This window comes from Chelonia mydas, chromosome 6, assembly GCF_015237465.2.
Source record: "Chelonia mydas isolate rCheMyd1 chromosome 6, rCheMyd1.pri.v2, whole genome shotgun sequence".
Classification (NCBI taxonomy): domain Eukaryota; kingdom Metazoa; phylum Chordata; order Testudines; family Cheloniidae; genus Chelonia; species Chelonia mydas.
The window spans coordinates 77,092,202-77,108,256 of record NC_051246.2 but is presented as its reverse complement, the minus strand read 5'-3'; the positions used below and the strand labels follow the sequence as shown (position 1 = coordinate 77,108,256).

General features: G+C 45.3%; 1 protein-coding gene across 1 annotated transcript in view; it reads left to right on the top strand.

Moving 5' to 3' along the window:
* LOC102941293 (neuroendocrine protein 7B2) overlaps positions 1–16,055 on the top strand; it is a 79,577-nt gene that overhangs the window by 27,998 nt on the left and 35,524 nt on the right. The window contains exons 1-2 of the mRNA XM_037900508.2: positions 7,939–8,372; positions 9,685–9,917. Of these exons, the coding sequence (XP_037756436.1) occupies positions 8,260–8,372; positions 9,685–9,917 (346 nt within the window). The 5' untranslated portion in view covers positions 7,939–8,259. Of the gene's footprint in view, positions 8,373–9,684; positions 9,918–16,055 lie in introns of the transcript that reaches the window.

Sequence of the window (16,055 nt, the reverse complement as noted above, 5' to 3'; positions counted from 1 at the left end):
TGCTCCTGCTCTCACGCTGAGTGACCCCATCCTTGCCTTCCCAACCCGCAGAGGCCCTGAGCACTGCCCCTCCCAGGGACCAACCCCCTTCTCTTTGCCCCAGGTCAGTTAAGTCACTCCATATCATCTCAGCAGCTGATTGGTGGAGGCAGGCAGGGTGGATGAGCTAGCGCAGCAGAAGAAACTGACCACAGTGGCAATAGCTGGAGAACCCGGGCTTCAGGAGGAAGGGACCTTGCTGCACTGTGCTTCAGGTAAGAGCTCTGCCTGGGGCTGGGGCTTGGCCTACAAGCAGACCTCTCGTACAAAACTCTGCAGGCGGGGGGGTGGGTGCACCCCTGCCCTCCCTAAATGGGGCCCTGTCAGGGCAGACATGAGTAGGAGTGAATGAGTTGTTAAGGAAGTGGCTGAAACCAATCCAGATCAACAAGGCATCCAAAGAGACAATGCTAGCTCCAATGATTTATGAATTGACACTCAATAGCAGGATCTATGGCAGGACACCAAGATCCAGGTGTATAAAACAATTGTTATTCCTACACTCCTTTATGGATGCGAAACCTGGGTGACCCATCAACAGGTCCTCAAGAGTCTAGAGAGGTATCACCAATGATGCCTCTGGAAGATCCTTTGCATCAAGTGGGAAGATCGCTGCACTAATGCCAGCATCCTCAGTGAAGCCAAGGTCACCAGCATTGAAGCAATGATCCTCGTGCACCAACTCTGTTGGGCTGGATATTGTGTGCAGATGCCAGACTCTTGCCTCCCAAAACAAGCCCTCTCAGCTCACACGTGGTCAGAGATCCCGTGGTGGTCAAAGGAAATGCTACAAGGACACCCTGAAAGCATATCTCAAGAAAACTGATGTGGTTGTCACAAGCTGGGAGGAGCAAGCCACCAACCGATCCCAGTGGCGTCACATCCTCCATCAGGCAGGGGCCCGTTTTGAGAAGTGCCTTGCCTCAAAGCTAAAAAGAGAGAGAAGGAAGGAAAAATAACTTTTTCGAGGGATTGCCGATGATGATGATAATAGCAGGAAGCTTGGGCGGGGTGGGGGTGGGGGGAGAGAGAATGTGAACTCAGTATGGTCCAGCCTAGGGAAGAAAGGACTGAACTGTGACCAGGGGATGATAAAGAATAGGCTTCTGGAAGAGGCTGGAAGCTCTGACCTGGGCACAGGGGGAAAGGAGACAAAGCCAGGAATGGAGTCCATCACAGCTTGGGTAGGATGGGCTATGGCATAACTGCTGCCTCTCTTTGCTAACCTGAGGACTTTCAGGTTCAGTATGCTGGGTGACTAATAAATGGAGGCCCTGTGTTATTCCCACCACCACCCTTGGAGCCCCTGTGCTCCTGCTCTCACGCTGAGTGACCCCATCCTTGCCTTCCCCCACCCGCAGAGGCCCTGAGCACTGCCCCTCCCAGGGACCCCCTTCTCTTTGCCCCAGGTCAGTTAAGTCACTCCATATCATCTCAGCAGCTGATTGGTGGAGGCAGGCAGGGTGGATGAGCTAGCGCAGCAGAAGAAACTGACCACAGTGGCAGTAACTGGAGAACCCGGGCTTCAGGAGGAAGGGACCTTGCTGCACTGTTTTGGAATGGCTGCTTGTGTCGCTGTAAATACTGGGAGCATTGAAGAGATACAGTATAAGCCTCCTTATAGAATCATAGAATATCAGGGTTGGAAGGGACCTCAGGAGGTCATCTAGTCCAACCCTCTGCTCAAAGCAGGACCGATCCCCAACTAAATCATCCCCGCCAGGGCTTTGTCAAGCCTGACCTTAAAAACCTCAAAGAAAGGAGATTCCACCACCTCTCTAAGTAATGCATTCCAGTGCTTCACCACCCTCCTAGTGAAAAAGTTTTTCCTAATATCCAACCTAAACCTCCCCCACTGCAACTTGAGACCATTACTCCTTGTTCTGTCATCTGCTTTACCACTGAGAACAGTCTAGATCCATCCTCTTTGGAACCCCTTTTCAGGCAGTTGAAAGCAGCTATCAAATCCCTCCTCATTCTTCTCTTCTGCAGACTAAACAATCCCAGTTCCCTCAGCCTCTCCTCATAAGTCATGTGTTCCAGTCCCCTATTCATTTTTGTTGCCCTCTGCTGGGCTCTCTCCAATTTGTCCACATCCTTTCTGTAGTGGGGGACCCAAAACTGGACATAATACTCCAGGTGTGGCCTCACCAATGTCAAATAGAGGGGAATGATCACTTCCCTTGATCTGCTGGCAATTCTACTAATCAGCTCAATATGCCATTGGCCTTCTTGGCAACAAGGGCACACTGTTGACTCATATCCAGCTTCTCGTCCACTGTAATCCCCAGTTCCTTTTCTGTAGAATTGCCGCTTAGCCAGTTGGTCCCCAGCCTGTAGCAGTGCATGGGATTCTTCCATCCTAAGTGCAGGACTCTGCGCTTGTCTTTGTTGAACCTCATCGGATTTCTTTTGGCCCAATCCTCCAATTTGTCTAGGTCACTCTGGACCCTATCCTCCAGCATATCTACCACTCCTCCCAGTTTAGTGTCATCTGCAAACTTGCTGAGGGTGCAGTCCACGCCATCCTCCAGATCATTAATGAAGATATTGAACAAAACCGGCCCCAGGACCGACCCTTGGGGCACTCCACTTGATACCGGCTGCCAACTAGACATGGAGCCATTGATCACTACCCATTGAGCCCAACGATCTAGCCAGCTTTCTCTCTACCTTATAGTCCATTCATCCAGCTCATACTTCTTTAACTTGCTGGCAAGAATACTGTGGGAGACCATATCAAAAGCTTTGCTGAAGTCCGGGAATAACACATCCACTGCTTTCCCCTCATCAACAGAGCCAGTTATCTCATCAGAGAAGGCAATTGGGTTAGTCAGGCATTACTTGCCCTTGGTGAATCCATGTTGACTGTTCCTGATCACCTTCCTCTCCTCCAAATGCTTCATAATGGATTCCTTGAGGACCTGCTCCATGATTTTTCCAGGGACTGAGGTGAGGCTGACCGGTCTGTAGTTCCCCGGATCCTCCTCCTTCCCTGATTTAAAGATGGGCACTACATTAGCCTTTTTCCCATCTTCCAGGACCTCCCCCGATTGCCATGAATTTTTGAGATAATGGCTAATAGCTCTGCAATCACATCTGCCAACTCCTTTAGCACTCTTGGATGCAGCACATCCGGCCCCATGGACTTGTGCTTATCCAGCTTTTCTAAATAGTCCCGAACCACTTTTCTCCACAGAAGGCTGGTTACCTCCTCCTTATGCTGTGCTGCCCAGTGCAGGAGTCTGGATTAGCTGCAGGAAGCCACAGAGAGAAACAAGGATCTCTGGCACCAAAGATCCAGTCTGAGTCTTAGAGGCCACAGTCCTGCCCCTATGGAACAGTGTAGGTTCTTGGGGCCTGACACAGAAAAGCGGTCACTCCCAAAAGATTGGTGATAAGCTGAGGTATAGACTAGACCCTGTGGATATGTGACTGGAAGCAAAGGCTGGTGCACCAAGAGTATTTTGCAACAAGTGACTCGCAGCAGTAAAAACGGAGGATACAGCAAGAAAATGGCCTATACCCAGCTCCCTAATAAGGACATTGCTGAGCTGTGCGGGGGAGAGGCTTAAGTATTGGGAGGTTAAGGCACAGATGATTGCATGGCTGAAGCAGAATAATTGGGCCCAGAGCTGAGGTCCACACCCAGGCAAGAGTCTAAGAGAGCCCAAGAACAGCAACTAGTAGCCACAGCAGCCAGTTGTCTGCATGGGCCAGTTCCCCATCTCTGGCGTTGGAGTGGCAAAGGCTAAAGCTAGATGCAGAGAGGCTCTATGTAGAAAAGCAGAGTCTAGAGATTGAGGCCCTGGTTACTAGTAGAGAGTGGGAAAATGAACAAGGATCATGAAAAGCAGCAACAGCTTGAACTGCACATGGAGAAGCAGAGGAATGAGAGACAACAGAGAACGGTAAGCGGGGAGAAACCGTGGGGGTGCCCACCTTGTAGGGGCAATAGATGCTAAATTGTTGGCCCCATTCCAGGAGGAGGGGAGATATAGATGCCTACCTCACCACCGGTGAGAAGGTTTGTGAGCTGAACCAAACTCCCCCATGCTTCCTTAGGGGAAGGTAGGACCCTCCATACTACACAACCTGCCCCCAAAAGAAAATTAAAATAAGTCAATGGAAGTATGGCAAAACATCTTGATACACTATTCATTCTGTGCCTCCAACTATGGAGGTTGAGTGATCTAGACCTTCACAACCACACTGCCAGAGTCTTTTGCCTGTGGCAACATTGTTTCGTGCTCTTAGCTAGTCTAAGGTAGCCATCAAGGGGTTGTAGCTGGACAGGCAAATAAGGACCTTCAGGGCAGGCTCTAGGGGCCATGATAATACCCATCCCTCACCCCAAAGGCCTTTCTCATCTCAATATCCAGAATACTCCACAAATATAAGGACACTTCCACATTCACTCTACCAAATTACCACTCTCCCTCAAATTTCCCATTTCACATGGAGTTTTGTAGGATTCTATTAGAATTAATGCACTAATTTCACATTTAATGCCATTACATGCAAAATACTATAGAACCACATAAATTGGCTGTGAAAAACTCTGTCACATCATGTACTCCCCTCTCCACTGCAGGACTGAGATCTACTCTTTGTCCAATTAAGATTTAAGTAATCTTGGGCTTCTGCCATTTCCTTTGGTACTAATCAAGAAATAGATGCATTATACAAGGCTAATGTCCTTTTTATTTGCTTCGCATCATGGATATGTTACCTCTCTCCACAAGTCTTCCTACTCAGCTCCCTCTATTGTGGTTGTGCTTTGCCATGTAAATCCTGGAATCACTGACCAGCTGGGCCTGTGTAGGTGCAGAATTGTACTTAATGCATTTATGTAATGGTGCAAAGCCTCAACTACTCCAACCTTCCATCAGTTGTTGACCTAAATTATGCACTTGTTTTACCTTATTGTCTGTGCTAATCAGTGTACGCTAGTGTCAGCCCTCCTCTCCCCCCATTACCAGTAGTGGAAGTTGTCTGTGCCTGCCTGGGGCTGGGAGCAGGGCCGTGGCCAGGAGTGGGGCTGAGAGCCGAGGTCGGGGCTGGGGCTGGAGAGGAACTAAGGGCAGAGCAGGGCCCTCCCCCCATGTGGTGGCTGTCCTGGGCCCTGCCATGCCCCCCGCCCCCCATGTTCCTCCATGCCCTCCGTAGGGGTTTGTGCCCCACAATTTTGGGAGCACTGGTGTACAGAGTAACTGAGCTATGATTAGCTTTTTACAACTACCCATTATTTTTGAAGAACCATTTGAAAGTTCATGGAGTAAAACTCCTTTATGCAAACGGTGCAATGTAGCCAACAAGCAGACTTATTAAAAAGTTGCCACTTACATGAAGAGGGCTAATTGTGGCCATCTTACTCTACAACTAAGCATAAAACCCGGTTTTACACTTTCCTGAAACATTAGGGGTTAGATCCACAAAGGGACTTGGGTGTTGCAATGCTGAGTATCACAGTGCCTAACTTTTAGGCACCTAGAAAAAATCACAGGGACAACACTGTGATCCAGCAAGCCTGAATTAGGTGCCTAGGTTCCCTATGCAATGAATACGGAGAGAGGTGCCTCAGAATGCAATCCACAAAAGCCAGCATGTCAGACTCTCTGCCTAACCCGGCCAATGGGAGATGCTGATAGCAAGGGTGTATGCAAAGCCCCGCACCTCTCTCAAAGACAGGTGTGTAAATTCAGGCTGTAGGGATGTGACTGTGTCTGCTCAGGGATCTGGGAATGGGAACCAGCTGCCTGAGCTGCTCTGTGAGGGAATGAGTTAGGTGCTTACCTTGATTTGCACAAAGTGGCCAGAGAAGGAGGAGGAGGTGGTGCTAATGCCACATAACTTTCAGCCCAGTGGTTAAAGCACTTCCCTGGGCAAGGGGGAGACCCAATTTCAATTCCCCCCCTGTCTATGCCAGAGTTAGGGAGAAGGTTTGAATTGGGATCTCCCACCTCTTAGGCAAGGGCATTAACCACTTAGCTGTGGGATATTCTGATGTGGGAAGTTCCCTCAGTCTCCTGTTTAATGGAAGAGTGATTGGTGCTGGGGGACTGGACTTGGGCTCTCCTACTTCCCCAGTAGGTGCCCTAACCACTGGACCGCAGAGTCTCTCTCTCTCTGCCTGAATGACTGTTCCACTGTAGATATTATATTTAAAAAGTCATTGAGGCAGAAAGAGTGAGCATGATACTGACTCTGTATGTAGTCCAGGTGTTAGGACATCTAGCTAGAAGGTAGCAGAACCCTCTTCAAATTCTTTCTCCCCTGCTGGCAGAAAGAAGAATTGCACCTGGGTCTCACATCCCAGGTGAGTGCTCTAATGGCTGGGGTAAAGGTTATAGGGTGTATGGTTCCCCCTTGATTTTAACGGGACTTGAGCCAGTAAGTAGCCTATGAGCATGCCTGCTGGACTGGACCACACACATGACTTAGTCCACTGAATGCCTATCTTCCCCTTGTTTGTGAATTACTCTGGGGCTTAAGCAAGACATTCTCCTGTTTTAATGTCTAGTTTATCTCTACTAAATGTGTGCTCAGTTTGACTATTGGAAAATATCCCTTGTGCAAAAGGCATAAATTCACATTCACTGTGGCGTATACTGTTACTGTGTTAGTGAGACCCATTTCCCACCAGTTACTTTGTCGTCATCTGTAATTTCTTTTAACATTCATCCTGGAGTTACTCTGACCCTGACAGTTGTGAGTTTACTTCTTTAACCAAGCAGAATGTGTTAATAACTTGGAAAAGTTCTTCATTATACCCTAGCATAAGTACACTAGTCAGGCAACCACTGATGTTGAAAGTGGTAGAGCAGGATTTTGAAAACATCCTGTTGAAAGTCTCATGGCCCTAATGTAAAGCATAAGAAACTACCCAGCTGAAGCAGATCCCTGGAAGGGATAAGTGCATTGATCAAAGTATATCTTAAAAAAACAAAACACCAGAAGTGTGGAGCACAGCTGCTGAGGCTAGTTCTCTTTGGAGATGTTCTTTGCTCCGGGTGAACAATTAGGTGCTCTTATTCATCAGGTAACGATGGTGTTGTACATTGTAAACTCACTTTTTAAATAGTTACTATTCTTCAAGCACACAAATAAATGATGAACGTCTTCATTTAGCCAAATCTTCCTTTGAATTTTAGCACTCAATCTTGCTACTTTAATCAGACCTGAAGAAGAGTGCCGAGTCGCTTGAAAATTTGTCTATTTCATAAACAGAAGTTGATTCGATTAAAAAAATATTACCTCACTTGCTTTCTCTTTCTACTATCTTGGGACCAACATGGCTACAACAACACTGCAACTATACTTTAATCAGATGCAACTGTGTCCTCCATGATAGGTGACTCTACAAATTTGCTCAGCCAAGGTACCGGCTTCTACAGCACTCACATCAACAGTCACTTTGTATTGTTGTCCTGTACCGAGTTACACGCAGGAAATCAATTCTGAACAACTGTTAGTCAAAAACCCTAATTGGGAATGTGGGAAAAGTCCAATTTAAATAATTGTTCACTATTTCTGTAGATAAGTTATCCCATAAACACCTTCCAGGCTACTTTTGCCATCTGCTTTCCCATTACAGTTAGATCTGTTTAGACAGGAGTTTTTTAGGGTCTCTCTTACCCTGGCTTCTTCCACCTACATGGCCTGGCTGTTTTCCCTTGAGGCACTCTGGGTTGCTGATTACCTAACCTATTTAGCAGCAGCATGGTCTTTCCGTTCAAAACCACTTGAATAGGGGTTGAACGTGGCCTGCCGAATCGTCCAGGAGATTTATGGGTGTCCCTTTCAGTCTCAGAGAGAGCAAAAAGCTGCCCTTTAACACCCTCCACCCCGTCTAGTTTGTTCAGATTTTCACGTACTGGTCTGTGTTATGTTTGCACTATGCAGTCCCTGTGTGTGAAAGCACATCATGGGGGGGGGGGGGATGTAGGAACTGTATGCACACTTCACCCTGTTGGGTAGGTAACTGTGGGAGGTCAGCTTTTGTGTGTCTGTGGCGTGTGTGACCCACACGCGGTGTTGTGTATAGAGGGTGCTGGGTGCCTAGGCGGCCCTGTGTGCGGAGAGGGGCCGATTGGCCCGGCCATGCCTCGTCGCTGCGCGGCAGCTGCTCGCTGAAATGGATGCTGCTGACATGACAACCTTCCCCCCGCACCTGCCGCAGGGACAAAGCAAGGCGGGGGAAGGGGGCTGGGACTGCGCATGAATGGTCACAGCACAGGCCGCCCGCCTCCTTCTGCTCGGCGCTTCAGTCAGCCGGTGCCACCCCACATCTGCGCAGCGAGAGCTCGCCTTCCCCAGCGCCGCGCCGGGCGGTGAGTGCCGCGCGTCTGGCCCGTGCCTCAGCCGGGGCGGCCTCCACGGCGGCTTGCCGGCGGAGCAGCGGGCTGGGTGGGGCGCGGGGCGGAGGGGCAGGTGTTTTATAGCCCGATGCTGCTCAGCCCTGCGGAGGGGGTTCGCTCAGCATACAGGGAGTACTCCGCGAGGATGGGGGGCTTTCGGGGCCGGAGAAGAGGGGCACAGGGCTGTGTGTGCGTGACGCGGCCACACACACAGGAGGAAGGCAGGTTTATTACCCCTTATCTATCTAGTAGCCTGAAAGGATCCATTTTTCTTTCCAATGCCCCAGGTGTTGCTAGTGAGTGGGGTGAAGATCTCCTGGAGGTCAAGTGACAGAGCAGGGATGTGGGGCATTCTGGAGCCACACACAGGGAGCAGGATCTCTCTCTCTCTCTCCAGCTTTTTTAGGTGGGATTTTTTTTTGCCATCACCTCAGGGCTCAAGGTCACTTTACTGTACATTATTATATTAAGGAAAAAATACCATAAAGGGAGAAACAGATCTTTAAGTCTCTGGCTTGGAAAAGCAGGGCAAGTGAATAATATAGACTTTCATTAGCATAACCAAAATCCGCGAATAAATCCATTTTCCTATGACAGCAGCTGACCAAAAAGGACAAACAGGTTGTTTAAAACGTAGCCTTATAAAGAGAATGACAAGTGGTCATGACTGGATTCTGTGCCTGTCTCATGCAGGCAGAGCAGCCATTTGGTGAAACGTAGTCTAGTGGAATAAATGAAGCCTGTTTGTTCTAGATGGGGAGAAATGAGAGAGAGGGAGCGTGTGTGATGGGTTGTCAATCTGCGATGGAGATCAAAATGTTATGCAATCCCTTTAAAAAAAAAAAAAACAAACCTGGGAGTATTTCATTTCTTAGAGCAAGTGGAAGAGTGAAGTTTGAAAAGCACAGCACAAAACAGAGCAATTCCTAGTATTCCCGCTGTAGCTTTATGACATACTTTAAAATACTAAATTAAAACAGGGGAGAAGGAAGAACCATGCATTATAACTGTATCTAGCTAACTTTTAACCCTTCAGTTTTCCAAAGTGAATCAGTGGGTCCGTTTTGTTTATCATGGCAGAAAGGTAATTAATAAATGCTATGAATCAATGCTGTGCAAAAATTAACAGTTTACTGACTCCCAAAATTTTCTCCCCCAAAATTTCACCTCCCTGTTTGAAAAATTCTTTTAGCTGATAATGGCAGCTTACCCGACAAGTTCTTTGAGATATGCATTCAATATTTTACTCGCTTTATCATCTATTTAATGTATTTTATTTTCACAGGTTAAAAATGGCCACCAGAATGACAATTACGTTGCTTTATAACATCGTATTTTTGCTAGCATTTGGATTGGCATTGGCTTCTAGTCACAGTCCTAGGACCCCAGATAGAGTTTCCGAAGCAGATATTCAAAGACTCCTTCATGGGGTTATGGAACAATTGGGCATTGCCAGACCCCGAGTAGAATATCCAGCACACCAGGCTATGAATCTAGTGGGTCCACAGAGCATTGAAGGTAGTTATTTCCTACGTTGCATTATATTATGTTTCTTTTCATTCTCTTGTAGCCCTTAGGCTGTGGACAATTGTTTTATGTGTGTGCAAATGTTCCTGGTAGACTTGCAAAAGTCATATACTGTGCAGTTCTCCAGGCTGGGCCTTCATTGTTCCTTCATTTAAATCCCTAAATCTAGCCTCCGTTTTGTAATTACCCTCTCTTTTAAGGCTAACTGTGGTGCTAATCTATAGATTGCATTGACAAGAGGAGAATGTGGAGGTTTGTGTGCACCTGCTTTGGACACCAAGTAATGTTGTCTTGGTGATTTCTCCCCTGCAATGGCTGAAAAAGGGAGTTTCTCGCAAGATCCTGCCCCAATGTGAGTGTCTGTCATGCTACATGTAACCACTAAACATGCATAGTTCCCCACAATTTACTGATCCTATTTAACCGGTTGGCTGTATATTTGTTACTCTGTTTTTGTGTGAAGCAAATTCATTCTGTAGGACCGAATTGTGGTGCTCTCTACACGGGCACGTATGGCCCAAACAGCTTAAAACTTTCTGCAGTGACATGCAAGATAAAAACAAGAGACCCTATGCAGGTGGACTTTTCCTGTGTCCCATGGAGTTCTGTGCAGCTCACCCTAGAAAGTTGGGCTGTGGGCATGAAGAGTGGGTTTCCATACAGTGTGAAGCCAGAGAACCAAAACCCTGTGTAGTGGGGAGCAGCAGGCCACACCCCCCATTCTCCTCCATATCCTGAGGTAGTGGCCAAAACCTATTGCATAGGCACCCGGGCTGGCTGGGGCTGAGGATCCTGACCTGCAGCTCCACAGTGTTTGTCGTGAAGAGCAGAACTTGGCCTTTGTTCGTTTTCAAAGGATTTGGCCTACATTTCTGAGCTGAATCAGGTGAGAAGTTTCATTTGAATCATAATTTTCTTTAACTGTGCAAACTATCTGAAACAGCCGGCTCAAGGATTTGTTTTATAATAAGCAAGATATTTTAAGGAATTTAAAATACAATAGTATTGTAAAATTTATGAAGATTTGTGCTGTAACATATTGGTTTTTATATTAGGGTTCATAATTAATGGTCAAATATATATAACATAGAATAGCCCAAATTAATAAAGACACATTAGTATGTGGTTTGATGAGCCAGTGGAAAAATAAAGCTTTGATTGTGGCAACAAAATGTGCTCTCACTCAAGTTAGGCCAAAAGTAAGTTGCTATATAGCTTGATGGTATTTTTTGCCAAAAATGCAGAACATAACTATTTTTTCCATGATGACTCTCCTTGTCACCCCTACTTAAAGGAATCCCCTAGCCAAACAGATGACGTATGGCTGGATGGATAGGGGCTGAGTAGAAGAAATTTAATTGTGCACTTGTAACAGTCCCTTGTAGACCTCTCATTTGTATCTCTGCTAATGAAATTGTCACGGCAACTTGTAGTTTTCCAAACCACTTCAATAATTTGTAACAGGGAATGATGGGGGAAAATTGGTACTGTCATTTTTTTTGCTTCTTTATGATGTATTCAGAGCACCTGAAAGATCTGGAGGTGAGCTGTTTGCTGTTTTATGTTGTTTTGTTTTGTTTGTGTGTTTTGTTGTTTGTTTTTTCCCCCTACTTGTATTTTGCTAAAATTTGAGGAAAAACAAATCTCTCCTCTACTTGGACAACCAGAGGACTGGAGTATCTTAGCCCTTAATTACAGGGATGATGAAATTTGTATTTTTAACAAGGACATTTTTCTTCCCAACTGTTTGCCACCACCTTTGAATTAAACAGGTATTAACAAAAACAACTAGTTTAAAACTGATTGACTGACTAAAAACCCCTTCTCCCAGTTGTTCAGATTTCACTTCATTTACTGGTGGATGTTAAACTAGTTCTCTAGTCATCCATGAAGACTTCAGGTGGAAATACAGTAGACAAAATTTGAATTTCTAATGTGCGTATGAATTCTTTCAAGATTCGTTTCTTCTTTATAAATCGGAAAGAGTAAAATAAAAAAGTTACAAATCCACTGTCTTTCTTTTCCACATCCCATTTACAATTCCTTATAGGTCAGCTAGGCAGCTTGGTTTTGCAGCACAGTTAGTGGAACTTAGTATTTCATATTGACTTTAAAATTCCAAGCTCATAGAATCATAGAAGATTAGGGTTGGAAGAGACCTCAGGAGGTCATCTAGGCCAACCCCCTGCTCAAAGCGGGACCAATCCCCAACTAAATATCCCTGCCAGGGCTTTGTCAAGCCGGGCCTTAAAAACCTCTAAGGATGGAGATTCCACCACCTCCCTAGGTAACGCATTCCAGTGCTTCACCACCGTCCTAGTGAAAACGTTTTTCCTAATATCCAACCGAAACCTCCCCCACTGCAATTTGAGACCATTACTCCTTGTTCTGTCATCTACTACCACTGAGAACAGTCTAGATCCATCCTCTTTGAAACCCCTTTTCAGGCAGTTGAAAGCAGCTATCAAATCCCCCCTCATTCTTCTCTTCTGCAGACTATGCAATCCCAGTTTCCTCAGCCTCTCTTCATAAGTCATGTGTTCCATTCCCCTAATCATTTTTGTTGCCCTCTGCTGGACTCTCTCCAATTTGTCCACATCCTTTCTGTAGTGGGGGGCCCAAAACTGGACACAATACTCCAAGTGTGGCCTCACCAATGTCAAATAGAGGGGAATAATCACTTCCCGATCTGCTGGCAATTCTCATACTAATCAGTCCAATATGCCATTGGCCTTCTTGGCAACAAGGGCACACTGTTGACTCATATCCAGCTTCTCGTCCACTGTAATCCCCAGTTCCTTTTCTGTAGAACTGCCGCTTAGCCAGTTGGTCTCCAGCCTGTAGCAGTGAATGGGATTCTTCCATCCTAAGTGCAGGACTCTGCGCTTGTCTTTGTTGAACCTCATCGGATTTCTTTTGGCCCAATCCTCCAATTTGTCTAGGTCACTCTGGACCCTATCCTCCAGCATATCTACCTCTCCCCGCAGTTTAGTGTCATCCACGCACTTGCTGAGGATGCAATCCATCCCATCATCCAGATCATTAATGAAGATGTTGAACAAAACTGGCCCCAGGACCAACCCCTGGGGCACTCCGCTTGATACCGGCTGCCAACTAAACATCGAGCCGTTGATCACTACCCGTTAAGCCCGACGATCTAGCCAGCTTTCTATCCACCTTATAGTCCATTCATGCAATCCATGCTCTTTTAACTTGCTGGCAAGAATACTGTCGGAGACCGTGTCAAAAGCTTTGCTAAAGTCAAGATATATCACATCCACCACTTTCCCCATATCCACAGAGCCAGTTATCTCATCATAGAAAGCAACCAGGTTGGTCAGGCATGACTTGCCCTTGGTGAATCCATGTTGACTGTTCCTGATCACCTTCCTCTCCTCCAAATGCTTCAAAATGGATTCCTTGAGGACCTGTTCCATAATTTTTCCAGGTACTGAGGTGAGGCTGTAGTTCCCCAGATTCTCCTTCTTCCCTTTTTAAAAGATGGGTATTATATTTGCCTTTTTCCAATCGTCTGGGACTTCCCCCAATCGCCATGAGTTTTCATAGATAATGGCCAATGGCTCTGCAATCACATCAGCCAACTCCCTCAGCACTCTTGGATGCATAGATTCGGTTCCATGGACTTGTGCATGTCCAGCTTTTCTAAATAGTCCTTAACCTGTTCTTTCACCACTGTGGGCTGCTCACCTCCTCCCCATACTGTGCTGCTCAGTGCAACAATCTGGGAGCTGACCTTGTCTGTGAAAACTGAGGGAAAAAACTTACTATATTGCTGATGTGATATACTTAGTTCTTTCTAGTGTTGAAATGGTCACATTAATCCTAGAATGCCACCTGCCAGCCATACTAGGGGATAGCATCAGCTTTGGAAAAATATATATGCTATCCATGTGAAAAGTTGCACCTTTGACCATTTCTCTTGCAGTCTGCCAGCTAATCCATCATTGTCAATTTATTTCTGACATTCCAAACTTCTGAGTAACTTCAGTTAGTCAGCCAGTTGACATTTTGCAGACAAAGCAAAATGGGAAATGTATTCCAAGCAGGAAGCCTGTCTCATAGTGTGAAATGAGGCCATAAGGCACTCAAACTACAACTCCCATGACCACCATGGCACCTTAGGCAGATGTGGTTTAATGTCGAATCGACTCAAAACAAAACATTTTGACATATCTGAATTGAAATTTTCCAGATCTTTTAATTCCACAATTTTTTTTTGATATTTTGACTGTTTGTCCCATTTTGGGATGAAAACAAATGTTGAAATACCAGAATTTCCTTCAGGACAGAAATTCCAATCTTATCTCAGTTCTATATAGGATCTTAGTTTGTTTTCAAACTATTAAGGCATCCTTAATTTAAAAAAAAAATTGCTATGACTTGCCTGGTCAATCAATGGCTTTTGACTGAGCTGTGGGGGAAATTACAGTATGTAGGTGAATTTTTAGAATACGTAGTGCAATATCTGAAAGAGCTCACCTATGAGTTGCCAGTTACCATTGCTGCACAGTCATAACCAACAGCAATCTAAATAATAAAAAAAAACCCACCTGTAGATAAATGGGGGAGAGGCACCTGACTAGAAGGAGGAAAAATTTAATATTAAAGGGACAAGACTTGTAACAAAACAAAACAAATGAACAAAAAAGCCAACCAACCAACTAACCAACCAACCAAAAAAAATAAGTAGAAATGTTTTTTGATATTGTTTAAGTGTGGTGAAGGAGGAGCTGAGACACGTCCTGGGAAAGGAAATTCCTACTCTTAGGGATCACCACAGCAAAGTAGCAATCTGTTACTTGCTAACCTTTTGCACCAATGTAGCTACACTGGTTTAAAAAAGCAATTTAATTGGCCACTTTAGAGGCAGGATTGTAGTGGCTGTTTTATAGTAAACAAGTGTTAGCAAACTGCTGAGTGTTTATTTTGATAATCTTTTAAATCCAAATAAGGGCTTTGATAACCCTTTTAACATAACAAAAATGTTATTGTTAAGAAAGGCTGTGAAGTTCATAAAGCAAGATGATAAAAGGAAAAAATACTGGAAGATTATGCAGTCCCCTGCAACAGAGCCCTCCTTTTAGTCCCTGCTTTTTCTGCTATTTCTTAGCCAGCAGCTTGATGGTTGTGCTTAAGGAACTGAGGAAGTCAGCACAGACTTAGGCTATGGCTACACTACAAAGCCTACAGCAGGACAGCTAGTGCAGACGCTCTAAGCCGACGGGAGAGAGCTCTCCCATTGACATTACTCCAGCTTGCCTGCTGACAGCACCGGCTCTTAGGTCCATACTGGTTCTTAGGTCAGTGTAACTTATGTCACTTGGAGGTGGGGATGGGGGCTAATTCACATCCCTGAGCAGTGTAAGTTATACCAACTTAAGCTGTAGGTGTACATAGCCTAAATGTGGAAGAAAAGGGGGACAAGTGCATTAGAATCTCCCTGAAAAAACTTGTCACTTTGGTAGAGGGAATTTTTTTTTTTAAGTATTTTTTAAGTTAAAAGATTCAGAGCTAATTTGACAATAGACAACTGCAGTTACTGTCCTGCTCATGTAAAAGTCCACATACACCAAAAGCAGCTCTCTTTTAAAATAGACATATGAGAACATATGTATCCGCATGTGAAGTCTTTCCTTACTACCTAGAAAATGTGGTTTGGTACATATTAGCATAATAGAATATATATTCCCAGAATTGCAAAGTAAATCCCTTTCTTGATTTAAATCATTACATACATTTTTATATTTGTATCTTATTTGTTTTGCTCTGTGAATCTCTAAAGGCCTTGTGTTATCTCCAGTAAAAAACACCTAATTAATCAGTTAAAATAGGTTCGGCTAAGAGTGCAGAAAATGTTGGGCAGGGAGTTCAGTAGAGCAGGAACATTATCACGGACTAGTATCTGAAACCCTGTGCTGTTACAAGTGGGTGACAAGTGGTCCAAGTAATCCACCATCTGTGCAGTCTCTCTCACACAACCAATGAAATTGCTGCATGCAAATTAGGCATAGATAAAGGGTGGTGATTGGTTGCATTACCTCTGGTTTCACAATAGTTTAGGACTCTTGGCATGGCATTGTTATATGCCTTACTATACCTGTACACTGC